General features: G+C 45.0%; 1 protein-coding gene across 2 annotated transcripts in view; it reads left to right on the top strand.

Annotated features, from left to right (window-relative positions):
- The window catches only part of ANO2 (anoctamin 2), a 290,583-nt gene that overhangs the window by 251,053 nt on the left and 23,432 nt on the right, over window positions 1-16,098 (top strand). For both annotated transcript variants that reach the window (XM_073222870.1, XM_073222869.1), the window contains exon 18: window positions 6,801-6,946. In XM_073222870.1, the coding sequence (XP_073078971.1) occupies window positions 6,801-6,946 (146 nt within the window). The remainder of the gene's footprint in view (window positions 1-6,800; window positions 6,947-16,098) is intronic.

Here is a 16,098-nt window from a genome sequence, read left to right on the forward strand (position 1 = left end):
AATGGACTTTTAAAAGCAGAAGCAAGTCTGAGGAGTTAGGTAGGTGGTCGTGTTAGATAAGAACATTTAGGATACAAAAAATAAGACCATACAGTTATAACACTGATTGTCTTTAGTGTTCCTCATCTATTTCTGAGAGCAATTTGATAAGATTCTTCCAAGGAAATTAAAAAATGTTAGACTATCGCATTGACCTTTATTAGTAAACCAGATAGTCAGCTATAATTGATCTCTCTCCCTCGGGGTGCATCATTCTCATTAGATTCTCCATGTGTGTGCATGCCCATGTGTGTGTATGTGTTGCAAAAAATACCACAACCATAATTTGGATAGTCTTGTGAATCTTACAGACTTTTAACATTTGTTTCCGTGTCTTGGGTCATTTGGGAGCCAGCTTTTAAACTCTCTCCCCATATCTAGCTAAACAGTTATATGCATATTAATTTCCCCCAAACCAAGTCACTTTTTTTATAAATCCATAACATTTTTGAAAATGGAAAGCTGACATTATCAGTTACCATGAATAGCACGTAACAGTGGAAAGAAATACAATAGACAGTAAACATTATTAAACAACCAATGTGTTAGTCCAGGATCTGCATTCTCTTTGTTAAAAAGGAAGTAGCAAAACATTGGGCAGCTGTTAAGAACGTGCCAGCAGCAGAGTGGGGTTTTCTGCTGGACTGCAGTGAGGCCCAATGAGAACAGGAAAGGAAGTAATTCTACCAGGTGCTCTAATGAGAGGTAAGGCGGAGTATAGAAGCCTCCCAAAGGTGTCGAACGAACTGCTAGTGGAATGGGTCCTTTGCTTGGGAAACACAGTTTTAGGGCAGTGTTACCCCTTAGTTACCTCTTAATCCCACAGGACTTCACGCGGCTGGCACAGATACCAGGCACATCCAAGAATGCTGTGCAGCTGCCCTTGGGGGCCTACGATGAGCTTCATCAACTCTCTCAGATCTCTCCCTTTGCGAATGCTATGTCTGGCAGTGCTACAGGCAGGGTCACTGCAGAAGCTCAGCTCTGTCCAGGCACCTTCCCCTAGGAGAGCAGCATATCCCACCTTTGTTCAGCCTGGTCCAGAGCCCAGGAGATGGAAAAATGAAATGCTTCAAAGGAGGCAGTAAAACTGATGGCACTGGCTCTTTAGAGGCAACTCTGTAACTAATAAGGCCATGAGAGTAGATATAGCTGGGTTGCGTGGTCTGGCCTTGGACTGTCCCCACTCATGCCACCCCAGGCTCTTGGGGCCTGACACACTTGTGGCAGGTGCTTTTCAGAGAGGGGCTGGATGGTTTCCAACATCACGGGCCCCAGAATGATGTTCACCGCAGCTCCTTCTGAGATTACAGAATTCAGACATAGCGAGTGAGATGGCAGAATCTGATCTTGGGCTGTTTAGTGTCTGAGTCCGCTAACAGGGATTTCCCTCATCCTTCCAGCCCCCACCACATGCACTGCCTTCCCAGATATCTTTGTGCATGATATACTTTGGACCCAAACTGCTTGGTGCCCCTGAAACATACCATACCATATCCCAGCTCCTTGCTATAATTTTATCTCAAACAGCCCTAGTATTCCTTGAAGGAAAACTGGAAATTGGCCATTTATCATTCAGAGAGATGGATTGTATGTGTGTGTGTGTGTGTGTGTGTGTGTGTGTGTGTGTGTGTGTGTGTGTGTGTGTGAAAAGGTTCCTTTTTCAAGTACCAAATTCTTCCCTGGACAAATTCTGAGACTGAGCAGATAGAGCAATACTTCCACAGGCAAAATTTCTCCCCATCCCTATGCTTGCTCAGAGCATCAGATGACACCCCCCAAATAGCTGTAATATACCCCTGGACACAGCCAATAAGGTTTTATAAACTTTCTGCTTTTTTTTGGTAAATGTAATAAATATTACATTTCAAGACGTTAAACAGTCTCTCTTTAAAGCGAAGTCTGTGTTCTCCTCAGAGACAATGGAATCTGGCCATGAATCCAGAAGTTTAAGGAGCAAATTTGAACCTTGTCATGTGTCAAGAAAAAGAATACAAGGCTCAGAGATTGATACGTTCCTCTTCTTTGGCCCATTTAAGGCTTGGTTCTGCCTTCTCTAATGGGGCTGAAGGCCTGTGGACCCAGGATCTGTGAAAGGCTGCCTGGGGCCCAGATTCCTGTGGTGGGGAGGCCCCAGGTGTGACCAATGATTGCCGTGGTCTTGGGGTGAGATGTGGGGCACAAACAGAGGAAGGGCTCTGAGCTTTCTGGGCAGAGTTTCTCAGACCTGTCATTAAAAAGGGACAGAAAAATAACAGATGAAAAGGACAAGGGGTAACATCAAAGGAGTTATTTTAACGAGTGAGTGCATCATACGGTCGGAATCATAATCTGAAGTTTTCCAAATGGCCCATCTGTATGTCATACAACTTGCAGGATTCCTGTTAAATCCTGCTCTTGAGGGATTTTCTTTATTAATTTTTTTAAATGGTCACTGAGAGCTCCAGGAGGGAAACTATTTGCAGATTCCCCCCTCTTATTTTTGACCTACCTGTAGAGTGTTGTGCTGCTGACTGCAGAGTCCGCCCCAAGGCTCCCTTCTGCCCTGGCTTTCCTTGTCACATGGCCTTGCCATTGGCCTTTGTCCCTATAACTGCTCCTGCCTTGCCCTTTGAAGACTGCTTTCCCTCTTCGCATCCCTTCCTCTCTGCTCCATCCACAGGTGGTGTTCTCTGCTGGGGTTTCACTTGCTCTGTCCATATGATTCTCAGAGCTCTAGCTTCTACCCAGACCTGTATTCAGAGCTCTACACACATATGAAACCTGCCTGCTAGACATTCCTAGTAGTTGTCTCATGGGATCCTCCATGTCAGCTGCTCCCTCCCCTCCTCAAAACTGCCACTTCTCTAGTGGGACCTATCCGTGCAAACTGTACCACCACCCACACACATGCCCGAAGTCCCTGGGACTCAGCCTTGGTTCCTCATCCTCCCTCCCTTCCAGCGTACAGTCCACCACCAGCTTCTTACCTCTGCCCCCTAAGCACATCGCAGTCTGTCTCCTCTTCATGTCCATTCAGGCCCCCTAGACTCTGCCACCATAATAGCTCCTCTGAACCACCATGTCCTGTGGCTCACCAGGCCTTCTTCAATGCCATAACTCATGCTACCTTTTAAGTCTTATCCATGGTCACTTTCTCACTCCGGCTCTGTACTCCAAGCATTTGAACTCATTCCAGTCTTTTCTCAGCCATTCTCACATTTGTCTTTGGCTGTTGCCCAACTAATTCCCTGTGCCTAGAGCATATCTTTACCCCTCCCATCATGCTCCCTCTTTCCCACACTGCTTCTATATCTTTCATCATTCATTTGGTTTATGTGTCTCTTCCTTGGGGAAAACTTACCCTGCTTAAGGTCAGATTAGGTTTTTTTTATGTTTTTATAGTTACCTAAACTCCTCCCTTCATTGAACTCATTACACTTTATTGGTAACACTTGTTTAAATGTCTACTTTCCTAGCTAGTCAGAGATCTTATTGGTCACATTAATTTTTTCCTGGAAAGACCATCCTCTAGGAATCCTCCATTCTCCTGTTCAAATCAGAACTGTATATTCACTAAATCTTCTCTTCAGCTGGCAATCTAGTTAGATCCAACAACTCCTTTTTCTGATGGATTCCTTGTTTTCTGGGTTCTGTATTGTTTTCTTACCTTGGTTTATATCCTTGGTTGGTGAAATTCATCCTCCAGGACCTTCATGGGAATGGATACATGGGAAATATATCTTTTTTTGAAATCTTGCCTACTTGAAAATTTCTTTATTATGCCCTTGCACTTGATGTATACTTTGCCTGGGTATAGAATCCTGTGCTTAAAAACCATTTGCTGTTTCAGCGTTCATACATTTCCCTAGAATTTTCTTGGGTCAAGGGCTGATGTTGAGAATTCTAATATCTTTTTGGTTCCAAATAATTTTTTAGAGAATCTGTGTTTTTCCCTCTGGGCATGAAAACTCTTAAAATCATTTTCATTATTCTTAGAGTTCTGAAATCTCATTTTGATGTTGCTTTGTTGGAGGCCCTTTTTTTTTCTCCATTATGCTTAAGAGGTCTTTCCAATCAGAAAATATATGTCCTTCATGTCTGAGACATTTTCTTATATTCCTTTTGCCTACCATTTTCTGTCTTCTCTTTCTGATTAAGTGTTGGAATTCCTAGACAAGTTGGTTTTCTTATTTTTTCTTTCCTATTATTCATTTATCTTTTCTTTTTTTTTCTGAGAGTTCATCAATTTTTAGCTTTCCATTATTTTATTGGATTTATTTCAGATCTATAGTTTCTTCAGTTAATTTTCTCCAAATGAAAATTTTGCTCTTACTGATGCATAATGAGGTGGTAGTCACCCAGGTAATATGGGTATTCAGAGACATTAAGGTCTACTTTTTCTTCAGCACTGCATTGATTGATTATTGCCTCCTACCTTTGGTGATACCTGGTACCTGAAAATCCTGAGCCTTTCTGAGATTTTGCAGCATGAATTGGCTTGCTTTTCTCTGTTGTCTTTCACTATAGGCACGTGGTATTCAACCACCAGAGCTTTTCTAACTCCTTCATCCTGTGTCGTCCAAGATATGCATTAACATTGCTCATACACTACTGTGTTCATGACTGTTTTATTTCACCTTGTGGTTGTATGCATTTTTAAATTCATTCCCTATCATTTTAGTAGTATTTTAGAAGTGGTTAGGGATATACTTGTGTTAAATTTTCCATGTTTAATTAAAACCACTAATTGCTCTTTATTAAGGATTTGGCCAAGTTTTCTGATTGCTGATATCTGGAGGAAAAGTCTCAGTTTGAATTCTGGTTCTAGACCTCCTCTCCTCCTACCCTCCCTTCCTTCCTTCCTTCTATGTTTTCCTTCCTCTTTTTTTATTTTTTTACCTCTTTCTCTCTTTTTTATTGTTTTTCCTTCATTCTTTCCTCTGTCCTGACTCTCCAACAGGGTCTCAACCAGTCCACACTATTTGGCTTCAGAATATTTAGGTTCCATCTAGGTTTTCCTCAATTTCTTCTTGTAACAGAATTATTACTTTCTATTTTATGAAATCTTTTACTGCTGCTTCTGTGGCTCTCAACTCATTCTTTAAATCCTTCTGTGATGATGATGATAGGGACAATGATAGTTATATTTATTGAACCCTGAGCATGTACCAAGCCCTAAGTCAAGCTTGTCATATAGATTAACTCCTTTGAGAACCATATGGACTACTTAATACTTATCTTTTCATTTTATAGAAAGGAAAACTAAAGCTTATAGAGTTTCAATCTCTTTCCCAAGAAAATATAGCTGGTGAGTTGTGAAACTGGATTTTGAACATATATCTTCTGACATCAAAGATCAGACTTTATGCACTACACTGTACTACATCTTTCTGATGGCAAATAATACTAGACAAGACACTGATCAAAACGTTATTTTGAGCCCTTAGATTTCTACTAACTGTCAGAATCACTTTCTAATAATGGAGTGAGATGCCTACTGATGTCGAGAGCACTCCTCTGGAAACAGCACACAGGGACTGGATGGTCTTGTGTGAGGATGTGTGTGTGGTGGTTCCTGAATTTAGGTGGAGCATGGGCTTCAAAATCTATTTAAAATCTTCAAGTGTCTGACTCTGACTGTTCTGCTGTTAGTTCTCTGCCCAACTATCTCCTAGAAACTTTCTCTTAGTTGATTAGCAGAATTGATACCTTGTCCTTCACCTAATTTCATTCTCTAAATATTATGTACAGTATAAATGGGAAGAATGAAAAGACTATATCCTCAGGCATATTTTAGCATTTAATATTAAAAATAATAGCTATCATCTATGGGATGCTTACTGTGTTCAGCTATTGCATTAAGAATTGTATAAACTTTGGTTCACTTAGTCCTCATACCAACCCTGAAAAGCTGGACCATTATAATCTTGTTCTCATTCCAGACAAATAAACGCCTGAATGTGGTTGACTTAGTCTACTCAGGCCACCATAACAGAATACCATGGACTGGGTGGCTTAAACAACATAAATTAATTTTCTCATAGTTCTACAGGCTGGGGGATCTGAGGTCAGGCCTGGCAGGGTTTGGTGTCTAGTAGGGATCCTGTTGGTGGCTTGCAAGTGATTGCCTCTCAACTGTGTGCTCACTTGGTGAAGAGAGATCACCGTCTGTTCCATTTTTTCTAAAGCTACTATCCTATTGGATTAGGACCCCACCTTCTATGATCTTCTTTAAGCTTAATTACCTCCTAAAAGGTCTGATCTCCAAATACAATCACACTGGGGCTTAATGCTTCAAATATACAAATTTTTGAGGGATATAGTTCAATCCGTAGCAATGGTAGACAGTGTTTAGTTTGGCTTTCATGGAATTATGATGCTGTTTATGTTATTAAGAATTGAAGACATTTGAGCTGGGAGGAGAGCATCTTTTTCCTACTTTCAGGACACTCTCTGTTCCCCATGAAAAGGGTAGGTCGGTCACCTGTTAGATGATAGGATGGTCTCAGTATTTGGCAGGAAGGGCAAACCCTCTTTTTGTTTATCAAATAACACGAAAAATTCAGTTTATTTAGGTTGGAAGAAACTTGATCTTTTGTGGGGGTTTTGATAAAGGACCTCTTCAACTTGCCTTTAAGAGAAAAGTAGCCTCCTTAGTGTCCATCTGTCTTTGGATCAGAGATGGCGTCAGTGTCTAAACTTAGGCCCTTGCCCCTTTCTGTCTGCAGAACTAACACTATCCCTCAGAGGTTTTTGTTGACTGCCCATTTCTTTTCCAGAAAGCTAAAGAAACTATTTCGGAAGCTGAAAGATGAGACAGAACCCGGAGAAACAGACTCTGCCCATTCAAAGCATCCAGAGCAATGGGACCTAGACTACAGCTTGGAGCCATATACTGGGCTGACTCCAGAGTACATGGAAATGAGTAAGACCCAGCGATCTGTCCTTCCACGGGGGGCAGGTTCAGGCAAGGGGAGGGAGGAGGTGAGGGAGAGGTTTAGGGAGATGTCCGGGGCAGCCTCTGCCTCTTCTTGAGCTTCCTGGCTACACGTCACCTTCAGTGCCACATGAAATTGTGGGGGAGGGGGACAGAATGAAAACCATTCCAGGAGCAATGTTACTAGCTTGATACTAGTATGATGCCCTCTTCTCCTTGGGCTTCCTCTCCTCATCTATGAAACGAAAAATTTGGTCTCTCAGCTCCCTTCCCATAGTTTCTATCATTGATAAAGTGGAAAGGGAAATAGTGAAGTCTGAAATTGAAGAATACGGAGTTTCCATTAATAAAAGTAAAGTAGTCCTATGGCACTTGGAACAAGGATATATATATACATCTTTGACATGGTGAATATAGGTGAGTCTCCGTCTGTGATTACATAGTGCTGGATAAAATTTTTCTCTAAAAATTTGGGCCTATTTTATGTAGAGGATGAGAGGTAGATTTCTGCTTACAGAGTGTCTGGTTGATTTTGGATAGACTAGAGAGCAGAGGTGTATGTAGTTCAGGCTGATAGCACACAGTCTCTTCACATGTGCTTTGGAAGCCATGAGTTCTCCATTATAAGAAGTGTCCCAGCCTCAACCAACTGCCTCCAAACTCTTGGCCACTTTTGAATAATCCTGCTCTTTTATTGGGATGCATATTTGAGAAGCATCTTCCAAGACTTGGAACTAATGAATTAAAAACATAGGACCGAGAGGTCAGATACATCATCTAAATATTTACTCAGTCTGGAGCATACAGAGAAATCCGACAAAAGAGTCACTCAAATACTTACTATCATCGGACCCGTCATTGTGTTTGCAAAATGGCTCCTGCCTTCTCTGGTTAATCACTTTTAATAGGGGGCCGCCAATGCCTCTCTGTGCACCATGTGCCTCACTCATCACTCCTAATGGATATTTACCCTCTTCTGTTTATAAGAATGTGTGCATATGTGTTAAGGATAAAGGAATGGATAGCATCTGGTTTAGATGGACACAAAAGGTCTGTTCTAGCTCTGGGGTATCTAAAATTCCAGGTAGAGCCTGAGTTTTGTAATCTAAATAAATTCCCCAGAGAAGAAACAATTATTGTGTCTGTTTCAAGAGCGATAGGCAAAGAAAATATCAAGACCCAGTTTCTGTAAACACATAGCTCCTTCATGCTCTTCACCTTTAGCTAAATGCAACCTCTAATCCCTCTCCAACACCAAACCAGATATTTACAAAGCGCTGATTGGTCATATGTCAGACGCCATTCTGCCAGGGATTGAGGATTCCATTTGGGAAGGGGCTTCCCTTAGAAATCCTTGAGCCCTGCCTCTAGCCTCCACCTCTAGCCTCCAACCCCAGTTCCCCAACCCCCTTACCCAGTTATTTGTGTAGGTTTTACATGCCTGTCTGCCTGTCTGTCCAGCTAGCTGGCTATTTCAGAGCTGCTTCTTTGGAGTGATTAAGAGCAGAGATGCTTGAACCATACTCCATGGGTTCAAATCCTGGCTCTATCATCAACTAGCTGGACAGCTTTGGGTAAGTGGCTAAACTTTATGTGTCTTAGTTTGCTTTTGCTGTTAAAAAAATAGTGATGATAGTATCTACCTCATGGGATTGTTGTATTTAATGAATTAGTATCTGTGAAGTGCTTAGAAGAGTGTCTATAAAAGCTGGGTTAAGTGTCATGCATTGTCTCTTTTGAGGCCATAGGAAGCCAGTTATGAAAATGTGCTGCACTTTGTCAGCCGCTGTGGCACTGAATATACACTCACTATGTGTTCAAATTTGGCCACTTATAAAATAATGAGAAGAAAAAACCAAGAGCTAAGAGACTTGGTGACTTCTGAAGGAAGTTCATACCAAGACTGCAGACACAGAAATTCATTCCATGGATTATACAAAGAAACAGGGACAAACAAACAGCTACTTACAGGTAATAAGGGAATGAAACAACCATGTAACAGAAAATTGGAAAATAGAGAAAAGAAGGGGGCATGTCTGCCAAACCTTCCTCATTCAAGCCCACCTTTTATTAGTATTTGAAAAATCAAGTTGTGATCATACGCACCTATCGTCACCTATCTTCCAGTGAAGCACACAGGATGCTTGTTTTTCAATCCTTCCCCTATTTTAATGATCAAATATGTATTATCTTCATGTATATAATCTTTTCCACATTTAGTAATTGTTTTCATCAAGAGAGGTTCCCACAGGCATGGTTACTAGATCTAAGGTATGACCATTGTATGGTTCTTGATTTATTTTACCACATTGTTTTCTGAAAGGATTGGAGCAATTCACCTAGCCACAGTCAAAGTATGAAATACTCTTCCAGGGAGTACAGATTCTTTGAATATCCTGAAGTCATGTGATGTGAAAGAATGCTCAGTGTGCAGTAAGCTTGAAAGTCTCAGAACCCTATGACCAAATCCTTCCACCTGTTGACCTGAATATTCCAGACTCATCCTTTAAGCTATTCTCAGTGCCTCCACCAGGAAGTCTTCCCAGACCATGCATGCCCCATTCCTCCTGAGAGCGGACTTTACTTATTTGCTCTTCTGTCCCACTATTGCATTTGGTACACACGCTGATAGTGTATTTCACAGAATTATGGCACTATTGCTCACATATCTGTTCTTCTGCAGACCCAGTCTATTAGATTCTGAAGCGCAGTGAGTAGAGACCGTGGCTCATGCCTCTTCATAGCCTGCAGGGCCCAGCACATTTCCTGGCACAGAACAGCTCAATATGTCTGATAAACAAAGATGAGTGAATGAATGAATATATTAATTAATGAGAGAAGGTTTCTTAATAGAGGTAAGTTTTTAGTAATTTTAAGTGACATTTTCAAAGTAGGGTGTGGTTGGTGCTGAGTCAGCTGTGTTCTAAAGAGGTTTCCAGATCTAGGTAGGAGACCAGACCCCATCCCCGAGGTCCCTTTTGGTTCAGAGGGTCTATATATTAATGATAAGACTAAGAGATAGCATTCTACAGAAAAGGACTGGCAAATGAAGAGTCCCATGGTCATGAGTAACTGTTGAGAAAACAAATTGTGGTTTTGGGTAGAGAGGGTTCAGATAAAGACCTGGGTTAACAGAGAACCTTAAAGACCTGACAAATTTGCATTTCACCTCAGGTCATAGGGAGCAGGGGTAAAATTGTGGCCAAGGCTGTGGTTATGTGTGAGTTTCCCTTGAGGAAATGGCCTGCAAAGCGCAGAAGTGGATAATAAGACTGAGGAAGGAATGAGGCAACACAGGTGGACTCATTCATTTATTCATTCATTCATACTTTCATCATAAACACTTACTCCATGCCCAGAGGAAGAAACAAGCACAGAGACCAGGACCGCGTCTCCCGAAATTCAGGTCGATGTTGATTCGGTGGACAGTTCACTGGCTGCTGATTCAGTCTTGTCCGGAGGAGGAAGCCTGGATCACAGCGGGCTTTTCAGGCTGCATTCCACAGAAAACCCACTCACCAAATCCTTTGGGCCATTTCGAGAAGCTCATTTTAGAGACGTGATTCTTTTAGATAAGTGCAGGGATAATGTTTCTGAATTAGATTCTTTCTGGTTATCCTCTTCACTCTTTCAGGGAGTGTTTGCTGTCGTGTACAGTCAAAGACTGGGCTACAGAGTAACTTGACCAAGCGAGCAGTGTGGCTGGGGGGCTGTGGAGTCAAACCCCCAGGCTTCCCGTCCTGAGCCTGCTGCAGCTGCTTACAGGACTCTGGGCTTGAGGCGTAATGTCAGCCTAGGCCCGATTTCCTCATTTAAGACACAGGTTAGATGATGGTTGTTCTGAGAAGTAGGTGATGAATACAGAGGATTTAAAAAACAGTGCTTAGTTGCATAGGCTCATGGGGAACATTAGCTGCCGTGGTTATGTCAAGGGTCCAATTTCCTGTTCTTTAATTTAGGAATTGGCTACAGTTTGAAGCCCCTGAATGTAATGCTCTGGAGGCTCTTCCCTCCCCAGTAGTGTAGGATTGGGCAGCAATGTTTAAAGGCCGAGGGTACCAGACTCAGAGGCAAATCTAAGAATCACACTCAGAAGCCTGAGATATAAACACTCTAAGATGTTTGGCCTTCGGGAGAACGCTAAGCCCCGAGGGCTCTACTTGACAAGTCTGGCATCTCAGATGGGCTCTTTTTTGTCATGTGTTTATCTAAAACCCATAGACTTTTGTTCTCTAGTCAGGCAAAATACAATCATTCTTGTGGTCCTGACTCAGGAATTCAATTATCCGCCTTAAAGCCTTCTTCCCGCCTTTTAACTGCTGCCCAAGAAGCTTTGAGGCCCTCAGGCCGTTAATGTGGGTGACAAGATGAATTTCTTCTGTCATTCACATGTTATTAGAGGAAATCTCACTTTTCTTAGTCATGAGCTTATATCCTGTCAAACTCTGTAGAAAAGAAGAGCCATCAGTGAGTGCATATTTGTTTATGCATTTGTTTGGAGTGAAAGTCCATCATTATTTCGAAGAGTCCAGGGCCGTCAGTCTTTCCTGTTCTCTGGCTCTGTCCACCAAGACCTGTAGGAGTCCTCCAGCTGATAGAAATGCCTGGGGCAGGTCCCCCCAGAGACGAGGACATCAACAGCCTTGCCCCTGTGCCCAAGTTGTCTCCTTGAATTGCAGATTTGAACTCCCAGGTTCAGGAGGTGCATCCATGCATTGGCAGGGACCCTGCCTCCTTCTCCATGATTCTCGGTCCCTCTTCCCTTTCTCTGTCTCACTTTCTAAAATGGGCTTCTCTAAAATGCCATCCAGACCCTTGAGCATTACTGATTACTTTTGCGATAAAGTTCAAATCCCCTCGGCAATCACGCGAGGGCTTCCTTGCTCTGGTTGTCAGGTTACTGGGTCTGCATCCGCGGGTGCTGAACTCACTGCTTGCAGCCCGTCTGTGCTGAGTCGTTCAGGCTCACACACATCTCTTGGAAGCATTTTGTGGTTTTCCCATCCTCAGCTCTTCTCTTCTCCTATACCTGCTTGGTGGAGAAGAAAATATGGGTGCTCTTGGGGCAGACACTGAGTCTTATTCCTTTCGGCTGAACACTCGGCGCAGTTCCCGGAATGCAGTATGAGCTCGACAAAATATTTCTTGAATGATTGGCCCTTGAACTCCCCTTCCTTCCTTGGCAGAGAAACAGAGGCTTCACCTCTCTTGTTGCTATATTTGGGCTGCCCTCCCTTTGCATGTGGACCTATTTGTATATACCTTTATGTGCAGCAATTTTCATGTCCCAAGACTAAAGTGAACCAGGTTTATTATCAGGGTTTTCCTCAAAGGAAAGTAACTTCTGGTTTTGATTTGCTCCTGTGCCTTCAGGGATCCAGCCATTAGCGGACGTGGACAGAGTGGAATGCTCTCTCCAGACCTGGATTTAAGCTCAACTCCAGTTTCTTGCTCTTTACTCTGCAGTGCCCACTTCCTGGTCATCCCTGAGGGCAGTGCTGGGTGAGGCCTGCGCCAGGCACTCGGGACACCGAGGTAACACACAGCTGGGCCCTCCAGGACCTCTGGGTCTCGTGGCAGGGAGAGCCTGGCCAACAGTTACAAGGAAGGGCCTCATTGGATAGAAAACACCCAGCTAATAGTGCCGGCTCCAGAGAGGCCGGTCTGCAGCTCCCTTCTGAGCGAGACACACGTCACAGAGAACTGCCCATTCTCTTCTTGGTCTGGGCCTGTGGTTGCTCCGCCCACCGAGCTTCCTTAGGCTTTGGAACCCACCTACTGAGGCAGAATAAACGCTGGACTGGGAGCAAGAGCTTTGTCTCAGCTGTTGCCACAGCCCTATTTTGAGACTTCAGACGAGGCCAGCGAGAGCATCCCATCTCAGGGGCAACATCTCTCAGCTCTTCTGCCTGGAGGCTTAGTTCCCGGGACGTTTTCTGAGTTCTTGCCCACACATATGGCCCCAGCACCTTCCAGGCCCTAGCTGAGAATGTCGATGCCACTGTTTGTTCCAGCAAGCTCGGTTCTCCTCTGGAGTGCCTCTGGAAGCTGCTCCTTCCATTCAGCCTCTCAGCCTCCTGCCCCTGGTGCTTCTCTTCTGCCCCTGGTAACTCTCAGAGCTAGTTTTTGCTCTTCTTTCTAAGGGCTAGTGTTGGGCTTGTCAGCCATCGCCCAAGGCTTCCTGGGTTCCCATATCCTTAACAGGCCTCCACGGGACATCTTTTCAGTTTATTTGGTCCTGGACCCTTTACCTCACTGCCTTGGCCTGGCAAGAATGAACCTCATGGCCCACTCCCACCCACGGCCTACACCCCACACCTTTCATGCCTGACCCTGCATAGCCCCCTTGCCTGGAATGTCTTGTGTTTTCTCAGCCACATTAGCCCAAACCAGCTCCAGGTCACATGCCCCCACCTCACACCCACCCCTTCCTCAGTATTTAGCCCCCTACCTGCCCAGGATTTCAGACTGGCTGCCTCCTGAGAGAGTGAGGCCTGTTGGTAATTGATTTCCCGAAGGCAGTCCCTCGGATTGCAGGGCCCTGTGTGGAGCCCCCCCCCCCCCCCCCCCCCCCCCCCCCCCCCCCCCCCCCCCCCGGCATGGGCCCTGAGAACACGCTGGGCAACTTGTACAGGAGTGCTGAGTGAATGGGGCACCATCGGACTAGCTTCACCTTTCTCTCTTATCTAGGCTGAAACATCTCACTTGCAACGCTGGCATCAGTCCTCACTTATTAGCAGGCTGACAACCCAGGGGGTAGATTATCAGGAAGGTGGTTATCCTTGTTTCTCTGCCTCCTCCCCCTGCACATCTCCCCGCTGCACCCCCTTCCCTCTGCCTCTCTCCTCTGCCATCCCAGGCCTATTAATTACTCCTTCCCAGTGAGAAGGCCAGAGAAATCAGAGAAGGTGTAACGTGAGCCCATCCATGCGCTCTAGGTTGCAGCCTGGGGAATAGCTTGATGGGAGAGGGGATGAAGTCCGTGAGTGTCCAGGCCTTGCTGGAGGTGATTGTTGCTTCCATGCCCATGGGTACCTAAGACTTGGTAATAATCAACATATCACCACTTCTGATTTCTCTACAAGCCTGTCTTCAAAGTGAAGGCTCGTTTTGTCTTCAGATGATCCATGTAGGGCAGCGCCCGCTGCGTCTGTCCTTCCCGCCTTGCCAGTGTGTTGGGGAGACCTGGTGTGCTGCTGCTCTGCCTTCATGTAGCAGGTGACCTGGGGCCCCGCACACTGTCTCTGGGAGTCCCACTCTTCTCCTTGACATTACAGGGTGTCCGACTGGATGGTGAACTTCTCCTTGCATAGTTGCGACCCACTGGTTTGTTGTCATCACCAGTTCCACAATGTGGCACAAGTCATATGCTACTCCTAATAATACATTTTTAAAAATATGAGGTAAAGCAGTCGATGTCACTCTCTCTCTCACATTTCTAGATTATTTTTGAGTGAGAGAGCAAGGGAGGTTTCAGCAGGTACAACCTGGCTGCGCCCACAGAATTGAGGGCTGCATGTAATCATTTTTCATGGGGTGCCTTGACAAGAATAAAGAGTTTCAGGACCAGGACCAGGTATTTTGGGGCTGGCTTCCTCCTTCAGCCATCCGGCTGGATGCACCTCGAAGCCAGGAGGTGCAGGGAGTGATGCAGGTCGCCTAAGGTCACCCCACAGACCCACGGTGGGTGGAGCCCCTTGTCTAGACAATTCAGGAAGAGAATTTCATTAGGACCTGTCAGAACTTGGGCTTCGGTGGAGGGATGGTGGGGTGAGGTTTCCTCCTTCCTTTCAACAGGCTAGGCCTCCCCAGTTCTAGAAGGGCCTAACAGTGAAACTGAAGCTGCCGCTCCCTCTGGTGTGCCTGACACAGGATCCTGGCCCTGTTCTCAGCTGTCAGCTTCCTTCCCCAGCATCCCCCCCACCCCACCGCACCCCCCACCCCACCCCCGACCACCCATGCAGACAGGAAGTGCGCTGAGCCCACTCCCAGCCTGTCAGCTGTAATGGCGAGGCAGGTCATCAGTTGAGGGAGGCAGCAGGGAGAGATGTATTATATTTACATTTTTCTAAATTGAGCTGGACCCAGGGCCCAGGGCCCAGCAGGCATGGGGAGGGGCCCAAGGGGAAGGGGAAGCTGGGAGTGGTGGAGGTCGGGTCAGCGGGGGGAGGGGCTTTGGGGGTGGGGAGCTACCTCAGGGCCACATTGGTGGTGGGGATGGGCTGGCTCCAGACAAAGAGAAACCTGAGAGTGAGGAATTAAGCTGCAAAAACCTGTGAGGGGTGCAGGGAGCTTTTGAGGGAATCTCCAATATCAAGCCTTTTCCTGAAGAGCTTACCAAGAAGGACTTCCAGGGTAGTTCCCATCCCCCATCTCTGAACAGGGGACAGAATGCTGGCCCAGGAGCAGGCCATGACATTAATCATCACTGTCCCCAACCCCAAAATGGGGCTTCTCAGCTCCTTTGCTGCAGGCACCTTGCAGCCCAGTTGTGCAGTTTTCCTCAGGGCCTGATGAGAGGAAATGCTTCAGTTGCTTTAAGAAGTGGAAGCAAAGTTCTCTTGACACTTGCAGCAGTTTGACTTTTCCAGAGTAGAATTTGGCAAAAAAATGTAGATCTGAATTTAATCCTATAAGAGGATTTAGTGATAAGTTCCAAAAACTCCTGATAAAGTTGTATCGTCGTGTTATCAGATAAATATGTGATGCAGTGGAAGACCAATGGCCTAAATTCTTGTTATGCACTAAATTTTGATTTGTGTCTTACTCATTCACAGCACTTTACCACAGGGTCGGGCATACAGTAGATGCTCAGTAAATGTTTGATGAAGAAGAAAAATGAATGAAAGAGATGATCCTATAGTGAGGACCTTGAGGACAAAGTGAAAATTGGAATCTGCAGGTGTCATCATTTATCAAAGCTCTCTGGACACCCTGGCTGTATTGGTTTAGCTGGGACAATCTGTCCCTTACTGCCTCCCTCCCAGGGGGCCAAGATTCCTCATTTTGAAGTGCTTATAATTAAAGAATGCTATCCTCCTAGGAGCAGGTCTCCTGCAGCAATAAAAATTGATCGACTTGTAAAATTATCTAGGTAGTTCAGGCAAAATACCCCATGTAATAGTCAACTACTTCTATGA

This window comes from Manis javanica, chromosome 15 (genome assembly GCF_040802235.1).
Source record: "Manis javanica isolate MJ-LG chromosome 15, MJ_LKY, whole genome shotgun sequence".
NCBI classification, from domain to species: domain Eukaryota; kingdom Metazoa; phylum Chordata; class Mammalia; order Pholidota; family Manidae; genus Manis; species Manis javanica.